Source organism: Apis mellifera, linkage group LG14 (assembly GCF_003254395.2).
Source record: "Apis mellifera strain DH4 linkage group LG14, Amel_HAv3.1, whole genome shotgun sequence".
Classification (NCBI taxonomy): domain Eukaryota; kingdom Metazoa; phylum Arthropoda; class Insecta; order Hymenoptera; family Apidae; genus Apis; species Apis mellifera.
Window position 1 is genome coordinate 5,758,478 of NC_037651.1, and position 10,634 is coordinate 5,769,111.

The window sequence follows — 10,634 nt, forward strand, 5'->3', positions numbered from 1 at the left end:
TGAGTCGTCTACTCAAAAAATGAAGATTTGATCCGTGTTTCGAAAAAAAAAAAGAGGATAAATATTTAAATATATATTTAATTCCATCACAAAGAAAAATCAGATTCGTTTCAATCTGAAATTCAATCTCTAATCGTGATTGTCGCAACTTTTCTCCATCTTTGTCAGTTCGAATTCATATATACAATCGTAAAATACATCTTTAAATCGATTGTTATATTAATAATATAATTTTGTTTGAATATCGTGACTATAATATATGAAAATCAAGAAGATTTTCCAATTGAAAAAAAAAGGTGCATAAAAATCGTTGATAGATTTTGAAATTTTTCCCTCGAGAAGAATGAATAAAAAAAGATATTTCGCAAGAATTCTCTACGAAACCGAATTTTTCAAAATCGGGCCTTTCTCAATTCCCTTTTCTCAATCAAGGAATATATTTCTTCATTACCGACTAAGCAGTAAATATCGTTCGACGCAAAGCACGTTAACGCTGTTTCACAGGCGAAGGGGGGCGAAACGCGAATTGTTATCGAATTTTCCTCCAAAGTACTCGTAGAACGGAGGGGGAGGGATAGCGGTTGGAAAAGCGGGGCAATTTCGAAGTGCAGGAAGAAAACGATAGCTTTTACGCGAGTGTCGAACGCCACTTTGTTGGCCGCATAACGTATCGGGGCGGGGGGTGAACGCAGCGGTAAATGGGCCTCTCGACGAGCAAACAAGCAGAGTTTCGTAAGAGGTCGTTAATTGTGTTTGTTCGTCGAAATCGTTGTGCGTGGCCGCCTGTTGTTCCACTATTTTTAGACGGTAGTTTTTAAACCAACAGCGATCGAAGATTGTTGGAACAATTATATTATTTATTTCGTTCGATGGACGAATTTGACGAAGAATTCGTTGGAAATCTCGCTGAGTTGAAACGATCGTTAACATAACGCTCGAATAAACATCGTATCATACCTTGATATCTCGTGCGACAAGAATAATTAGGCAGAGGTAATTACAAGTTTATCGTATCGCGTTTATTTATTAAAATTGGCGGACAAAAAATTGTGCAATTGTATTATTTACATAAATAAACGGGACACGAGAAAATTGTGAACGCGAAAATATCCAAGGTAAATTTCAAAGATATTATGATACCGATAACAAACATTTCTTCTTCGTTTCGATTTCGAGAAAAATTCAAATCTGCGCGTAAACATCCGTGCTCTAAAAATAATAATAATAAAAGAAGGGGGGGAGGGCATCGAATAAGCGCGTCCACCGTTTCAGCAATTTTTTTCCCTCCCTCAAAGTTGCAAAGGGCGTGAAGAAGACGAAAGAAAAGAGAGAGAAAGGGGACTTGGAAATCGTAGCAGGACTCGATAGTTCAGGGTAGCTCGAACGGTCATACTTGTTCTTATTATAAGGATACAACGGGTATTGCGTAAGCAGCTTGATCTGTCGACCCCTTGAAATCGAAGAAGATTGTAACTGTAGGGGTAGCCGTTGCCTCCGGGGCATGTTTCGCTCACGACTCGCTTTATTACATCGGCTTCCTCTTGTTCCACGATTCGCTCGACACCTCGCCTCGACTTGCCACCCCCGCCCCTATCTTTTATTTCTCCTCCATTTATTTCTTCTTCTTCTTCTTCTTCTTCCTCTTTTTTCGAAATCTTGCGAATCTTCGAATCGATAGGCACCTTTGTGCAATCGCATGCTTTGCTCCCCTCCCCCTGATTTCTCGGTGTCGTTACTCGAGGAGGAATGAGTTTCTTGTTATTCCTGGAAGTTCCTCCCAAGCTCGAACGACTCTGTTGCACGAAAAAACGAAATCTTCGTAGAATTGAATCTGGATTCTAATCGTTTGGAATTGAATACAAATCTTGCTCTGTTTTTTGCGCATCCATGTATCGATTGTTTTATAATAAATAAATAAACGCATTTTGGTATTTATATCATTTAGATAAAAAAATTGATTGATTAACGGGTTGGTCGAAATTGGTGAAGATGATATTCAAATTCGCACACGTGTTTTGAAGGAATATGGATTTCGATTAAAGCTTGAAAGAGGTTTCGAAGTTATTTAATAAGTTTTTTTTTTTTTAGATTGGAGGATATAAAATTTCCCCGTTTATTTCAATATTTCTTTCTTTATTTCCTTCGTAAAAACGAAACGGAATTATTATTACTGAAACAATATTCGTCACGATTTCACTCGATTTCCCGTGCCAAGTTATCGGCAACAAACAAAAGAGGTCGTGTTATATCTGCATTTTACGTCCGCGCAATTTCCTCCCCGGCCATTGTGTGCACGCGAAACAAGAATTGCACATAGAAGTGTTCCTTCCGAATCCTTTTTCCTTATGCATTATATTTCAAATCGATGACTGCAGTCAATGCAATCTCGCCATTCGAATCGAGATGGAAGAGATTCTGAAATTGTATACCGTTGTTCGTTTGTTTCTACCTGCAATTCCCCCCCATTTCATCCTATTTCTCTTTCTCTTCTTTTCTTCTTTTCTTTCTTTTCTTCTTTTTTTTTTTCGACTAAGAGAATAATAGCAGCATTACCGTATTCCGTTACAGCGCTTAGTTTGCATCGCGTTTCGCGTCGAGGAAGATAAAACAAACTATCGATCTATAACGAATTAACTTTTTTCTATCAAAACTTTGGAAAAGTTTGCGACCGATTGCAAGGATAATTTTTAATAAGTAATTTATAATGAATTTGCCCTCCGGAGTATTAGGAATTAAAATTTCTCGTGCCACTTTACGAATTATTTCCTAAATCTGTCTGTTGAACTAACTTAAATATTAATGGAAAGTATTCTCGTAAAATCCTTAAAAAAATCCCCTCCTAGTTCTCAGATTTCGTGCGTTTGAATTTCAAAATTCCAAACTGTTTAATTTAATCTATCTAAACTATCTCTTTTCAAAAATTATCGTCAATTATTCGTTCATTCATCGAAAGAAAAGAAACAACGTGTCACTTGATCCAACATCACAATTCTCTTCAATTCCAAAATTCCCGCCATTCCTCGTCGACTTTCATTGCTTCCGTACTTTTCAATAAATTTACATTCGTCTATCATCGAAACAAAAAAACAGAAAAAAAAAAAAAAAAGAAGTTGCGGTAGGAGGAAAAGGTTGGAAAAATTTCCGCTACAATTTAATCACGGACATTTAGCATCCCGATTAAAATTGGCCGAAACATTGGGAGGCGGCCATTGCGGACGTCGCTGGCGGCCCTGTTTTTCAGCCGATACCGATGGAAATTAAGCAGACCGTGATATCTGATCATTCTACCGTTTTATATGTATATCTTTCGCTCGGTGGCGTTGATTTTGATTTTTCCCATCGGTTAGCGGTCAGCTGGAAAAGCGACAGGAATTCTGTCCGGGCGGCCGTTCGAAGGGGATGGTTGGTAATTAAGGGTGAAGGGCAAGAGTGGGTGGAACGTTGCTGGCAATTAATTTTCACATCGTTTCAATTTACTCTCTCGCTTCTTCTTGTCCTTTAACTTAACCCATCTACTATCTCTTTCTTTATCTTGCAACAACGTATATTTGCGTATTCGTTTGTCGTAATTGAGGATTAAATTTCCTATACAAGCACGTGTTTTCGTATAATATAAAATTAAGAAAAGTTTGAAACTCTATAACTTTTAAGATAGATGGTTGGAAGCGTGAAATCTTCCTCTTCAAAATGCAATTCGATTTATTCCAATACAATTATTCCAATATCGTAAAGAAAAAGATGATTTTAAATCATTTACTTTTTTATCGATTAGAATTAAAGTTTGAACTGCTATAACTTCCGGTTAACGAATAAAAGATGGTTGGAACCTTCCTCTTTAAAATTCATATAATTATTCCAATATCGTAAAGAAAAAGATGATTTTAAATCATTTGCTTTTTTAAAACTAAGTAAAGTTTGAACCGCTATAACTTCGAGAATAGTGACTTCCGGTTAACGAATAAGAGATCATTAGAAGCGTGGAATCTTCCTCTTCAAAATGCAATTCGATTTATTCCAATATAATTATTCCAATATCGTAAAGAAAAAGATGATTTTAAATCATTTGCTTTTTTATCGATTAGAATTAAGTAAAGTTTGAACCGCTATAACTTCGAGAATAGTGACTTCCGGTTAACGAATAAGAGATGGTTGGAAGCATAGAACCTTTCTCTTCAAAATGCAATTCATACAATTATTCCAATATCGTAAAGAAAAAGATGATTTTAAATCATTTACTTTTTTTATCGATTAGAATTAAGTAAAGTTTGAACCGCTATAATTTCGAGAATGACTTCCGGTTAACGAATAAAAGATGGTTGGAACCTTCCTCTTTAAAATTCATATAATTATTCCAATATCGTAAAGAAAAAGATTTTAAATCATTTATTTTTTTATCGATTAAAATTAAGTAAAGTTTGAACCGCTATAACTTCGAGAATAGTGACTTTCGGTTAACGAATAAGAGATCGTTAGAAGCGTGGAGCCTTCCTCTTTAAAGTACAGTTCGGTTTATTCCGATACGACTTCCGGTTCTCTAGATATCATCGTATAAAGAGAAGGATAATTCTTTTATCACCTTCATCTTTGTTACTTATTCGGACTTCTCGCTCGCATCTTCTCTCACTGACCTATTCCAAAATCCAAACAAGCGATTCTTGGAAAAACGCAATATACAATTCCAGGAAAAAATGTAGGTCAGTGGGTCGCGGACTCATTCATAATAATTCTGTAGTAATCTTAAGCATACTGCGAATACTTTGACTCTTTGTATCTCGACAACCGATCAACATATCAACATAAAACAAAAAAGGGCCTCAACAATATTGTTTTCTCTATTTAACAAATTCATTCAAGCCTCTTCTTCGACTAGTAATCGATTATTGTATTATATACAAAATACATACAGAAATATAATTCAATATGTATTTTTTTGAATATTTGATTTAAGTTACGTATGTACAAAATGTCCAGAAAGTATTCTTCACAATCGATCAAAAATCGACGAAAATAAATTCTTATCGCGAGGAATCATCCTCTTTCAATTTCGCATCGTGATTTTCGATGCATCCCTGTACGCGCGCAAGCGTGTACGTAGACACGCTTGGAAGACGCCTTTCAACCGTATCGGCCACCGCTGGTTTAAGCTTTTGCCCACGTTCAAGTGTTAATACCATGATTAATATGCGCCACCTTGCTTTTCACCAGACCCAACGTCTCTCCCTCTTTCAAAACCAGCTTCCTCTCGGGTCTCGTCGCGCGCGCACACAGGGATACTCCGTCCCACCGGTATTCATCGCCCCACTCGCAATAAATTCCATTTCGTGTTTATTAAACGTGCAGCATGCAGCGCACGCTGTTCCGAATTTTTATTAATTGTGCTCGAGTCGATGGTTCACGGATTGAGAAAGGTAATTGGGTTTGTTTCGAATCAAATGGCTCGAATTTGATGTTTGATTTGTGCGGAGAGTGTCGGATCACGAAGAGGATACAAGTTGATATAATTTTATAATATGATCTTTATATTATTTTGAGAAAAAAATCTGTATAAAATAATCATTTCGCAAATTTGTTAGATTACGAGATCAATATAAGATCGGAAGCAAGATTAATTCATTCAATTATGTTTTCAATGTTTTAATTATCATGGAAAAATTGTAAATTGCAAAAGTAAATATGTATAAATATTTTGATCGTGAGATATAATCTCGATGTTTCGTTAACAAAAAATTTGCCTAAGAAATAGAGTCACTGTCGAATTGGTCCGAGCGCAGTCACAGTTTAGCTGCAATTTTTTTCGATACGAACATTTCGCGGTGGCTTAACTCTTATACGATGAAACGCGATTATAAAGGCAGAGGGATTTACATAGGAGGATTTCACGGGCAGATTTTATGGTAGTTTCTAAAATGTGACGACTGTGCATCGATATTTTGTTTAATATTTTTGCCAAGTCGAGCACATTTTCACGCTAGGATAAATATTTTTCCCCCCGTACGCGCTTTGCTACACTTAGGATTACGTGTTTGGTGTCTTGCTGTTTACTCCTCGTGTAATATTTCAATTTTTTTTAATCTTTCCCGCATTAATGTATTTAAAAAAATTACACACATTCTTACGAAATGTTTAATATTCAAGAAATGGAGTAATTTTTAAAATTAAAATTTTTAAAATCTCCTCAATAGACCTCAATAGATGTTTTTAATTTCATTCGAAATTTGTCAATATATTTATCCTGTAAAATAATTTGCTATATTAAATAATTTACGTTACATCAATTTTTTACGTTTACATATCAAAATATTAAATTATATTTTAAGAAATATAAGATATATTTTCAAGGAAAATATTTAATTTTCGTTTATATGATACGTATACAATTAATAGATAAAAAATTTTTTCTATTTCCTACTAATAAATGTATCACAGAATCAGACGTATAATTAGGACAACATATAATTTATAAATCTATTAATTCTTTACTATACGATAGGAAAGAAGTGTAAGTGTTCGCGCTGGACAAAATGATCGATCAGATTCGTGGTTGCGATGTTCTTAATTTATTTATCGTAAGATGTACGATGATGAATGCCACTCGTAAAACAATGGGTCAGCTTTGTTACGCTAAATTAACTTTGAAATTGACCACGAGATCTGAAGTTCACGTATCAATTTTGAATGTTAAGGAAGACTGATGAACATTTTTCAGAATCTATTTATAAACATTTTAAAAACTTCGTGGAATTCGTTTCGACATATTAAAAGTTATTAACGCATCGTGTGTTAATCAAATTTTTATATATTTCCATTATTCTACACAAGAAAAAATACATATCGCACAGGATGTACACAAATAATGTAAGTATTACGATAAAATATTATAAAATGTTATAAAAATAAAATATTATAATTGTAAAATTAAATTTTTCATGTTGCAGAGGGTAATATAGTCTATATAGATGTATTTTGCATAAAAATTTGCATTTCTACATATCATTTCTGAAAATTTTTTACAATTTAAGGAGAAAAAATTTGTAAAGAAGCTAAGTACGGAACAGGTAAGTATAAAAAAATTTTAATTACTAACTAGTTTTAAGTAAAATGATGAAAAAAAAGGTTTTATTTGAACGAGTAACCCTTAAAAAGGTAAGTATGGGAAAGGTAAGTATAGGAAAGGTAAGTAAAAAAGGTAAGTATTTTATTTTTAAAAAATTTTATTCAATTCATTCAAAATTGGTAAAATATATACAAAAATTTCAAAATTTCAACATTTCTGGGCCCAGGAATCAAATTTTCGGTTTGTTTACAAACATTGGAGTGTTTATTTACATTTTCCAATGTTTATTTACATTCTCGGTTTGTTTATTTACATTTCCAATGTTTATTTTCAAAAATTTCAAAATTTCTGGGCCCAGGAATTAAAATTTTGATTTGTTTACAAACATTGGAATGTTTATTTATATTCTCCAATGTTTATTTACATTCTCGGTTTGTTTATTTACATTTTCAATGTTTATTTACAAAAATTTTCGAAAATTTTGAAATTTCTGGGCCCAGGAATCAAAATTTCGGTTTGTTTACAAACTTTGGAATGTTTATTTACATTTTGCAATGTTTATTTACATTTTCCAATGTTTGTTTACATTCTCGGTTTGTTTATTTACATTTTCAATGTTTATTTACAAAAATTTTCGAAAATTTTAAAATTTCTGGGCCCAGGAATCAAAATTTCGGTTTGTTTACAAACATTGGAATGTTTATTTACATTTTGCAATGTTTATTTACATTTTCCAATGTTTGTTTACATTCTCGGTTTGTTTATTTATTATACATTTATTATTTATTATACATTTCCAATGTTTATTTACAAAAATTTTTGAAAATTTTGAAATTTCTGGGCCCAGGAATCAAAATTTCGGTTTGTTTACAAACTTTGGAATGTTTATTTACATTTTGCAATGTTTATTTACATTTTCCAATGTTTGTTTACATTCTCGGTTTGTTTATTTACATTTTCAATGTTTATTTACAAAAATTTTCGAAAATTTTAAAATTTCTGGGCCCAGGAATCAAAATTTCGGTTTGTTTACAAACTTTGGAATGTTTATTTACATTTTGCAATGTTTATTTACATTTTCCAATGTTTGTTTACATTCTCGGTTTGTTTATTTACATTTTCAATGTTTATTTACAAAAATTTTCGAAAATTTTGAAATTTCTGGGCCCAGGAATCAAAATTTCGATTTGTTTACAAACATTGGAATGTTTATTTACATTTTCCAATGTTTATTTACATTTTCCAATGTTTGTTTACATTCTCGGTTTGTTTATTTACATTTTCAATGTTTATTTACAAAAATTTTCGAAAATTTTGAAATTTCTGGGCCCAGGAATCAAAATTTTGGTTTGTTTACAAACTTTGGAATGTTTATTTACATTTTGCAATGTTTATTTACATTTTCCAATGTTTGTTTACATTCTCGGTTTGTTTATTTACATTTCCAATGTTTATTTACAAAAATTTTCGAAAATTTTAAAATTTCTGGGCCCAGGAATCAAAATTTTGGTTTGTTTACAAACATTGGAGTGTTTATTTACATTTTGCAATGTTTGTTTACATTCTGGGTTTGTTTGTTTACATTTTCCAATGTTTGTTTACATTCTCGGTTTGTTTATTTACATTTTCAATGTTTATTTACAAAAATTTTCGAAAATTTTGAAATTTCTGGGCCCAGGAATCAAAATTTCGATTTGTTTACAAACATTGGAATGTTTATTTACATTTTCCAATGTTTATTTACATTCTCGGTTTGTTTATTTACATTTTCAATGTTTATTTACAAAAATTTTCGAAAATTTTGAAATTTCTGGGCCCAGGAATCAAAATTTCGATTTGTTTACAAACATTGGAATGTTTATTTACATTCTGGTTTGTTTATTTACATTTTCCAATGTTTGTTTACATTCTCGGTTTGTTTATTTACATTTTCAATGTTTATTTACAAAAATTTTCGAAAATTTTAAAATTTCTGGGCCTAGGAATCAAAATTTTGGTTTGTTTACAAACTTTGGAATGTTTATTTACATTTTGCAATGTTTATTTACATTTTCCAATGTTTGTTTACATTCTCGGTTTGTTTATTTACATTTTCAATGTTTATTTACAAAAATTTTCGAAAATTTTGAAATTTCTGGGCCCAGGAATCAAAATTTCGGTTTGTTTACAAACTTTGGAATGTTTATTTACATTTTGCAATGTTTATTTACATTTTCCAATGTTTGTTTACATTCTCGGTTTGTTTATTTACATTTCCAATGTTTATTTACAAAAATTTTCGAAAATTTTAAAATTTCTGGGCCCAGGAATCAAAATTTTGGTTTGTTTACAAACATTGGAGTGTTTATTTACATTTTGCAATGTTTGTTTACATTCTGGGTTTGTTTGTTTACATTTTCCAATGTTTGTTTACATTCTCGGTTTGTTTATTTACATTTTCAATGTTTATTTACAAAAATTTTCGAAAATTTCCTGGGTCCCGAAATTTTTAACAATTTGCTTAATTCTAAATACTTACCTTTTATACTTACCTTTTATACTTACCTTTTATACTTACCTTTATCACTTTTTCGGGAACTTTTTTACATTTTTTAATCATTTTACTTAATTCTAGTTTTAATTAAATTTGATTATACTTACCTTTTTACGTATCTGTTTTTTAAGCCGCCACGTGTTTCAGGATCAAACTTGTGCCTTTCCTAATCGTCCAGGAGGCAAGGAATGGTCTGATGGATCGCTGATGGGACTAAGTTGACTACTACCTTGCAAAACTGGTTGGGATTCCTATAAAAATACGTATGGATCAAGATATACACAATGTGGTGAAACATATATACATAAAATATACATACAACACCTAAAAATACAAACAATGTACACGTAACATGTATAATACAATATGTAACATATAAAGAAATAAATATATGAATAAATCTACATGCAAAGTCTTTTTTATTTAAATACATTGAAATATCTTTTAAAGGGAAAGAATTGTGAATTAAAGAGAGTATAGAAATATGTTCGACATATCGAGATACATTATCAAACTAAAATAATCAACATACTCTCTCTACGAACAATTCTTCCCTTAAAAGATATTTCAAACGTTACCTTTCATCCCCCACTTTCTACCGAATTTCCTTCCTACCTCTCTATTTTCAACTATCCCGTCCACTATCTATTCTCCAAATCCAATTCCTTTTCCAAATTTCCAACTGGCGAACCACCTTTTCCCGATCTCCCTAAAAAAAAAAAAAAAAAAATAAAAGAAAACGCTCTACAAACGAACCCACCAACGCGTTCCAACGCGTCCGTCGTTTTTTCTTTCTTTCTTTCTCCTCTTCTTTTTTTCACCGTTGCTCGCCCTTTTAAACACGGTCCACAAAAATCCCCCCGGGCAAACCGGGCACGGTCACGGTTGCTTAATAACAATTATTAACCGAGGTAATCCTTACATCGGGGCGCGACGGTGGCATAAAGAAAATGCGGTGGTGGAGGGGGGGTGGTCGGTGGTAGTTAGGTGTTACAAGGATTTACGAGAGGTCCTATTTCACGCGCCTAACCAGCGCACTGGATCCTC

The 10,634-nt window shown here is 32.4% G+C and overlaps 1 protein-coding gene across 5 annotated transcripts in view; it reads left to right on the plus strand.

Moving 5' to 3' along the window:
* The window catches only part of LOC100576690 (negative elongation factor E), an 84,745-nt gene extending 74,560 nt beyond the window's left edge, over positions 1-10,185 (plus strand). The window contains exons 4-6 of one of the 5 annotated variants that reach the window (XR_003306073.1): positions 6,707-6,855; positions 6,936-7,055; positions 9,735-10,185. Coding sequence is in view for 1 of the 5 variants with exons in the window: in XM_006562292.3 (XP_006562355.1) it covers positions 7,020-7,055; positions 9,735-9,809 (111 nt within the window). In the remaining 4 variants the exon portion in view is untranslated. Of the gene's footprint in view, positions 1-6,490; positions 6,856-6,935; positions 7,056-9,734 lie in introns of all 5 variants that reach the window. The other 4 variants (XR_001705481.2, XR_001705478.2, XR_003306074.1 and 1 more) reach the window with 4 other exon arrangements.
* The last annotated feature ends 449 nt before the right edge of the window (positions 10,186-10,634 follow it).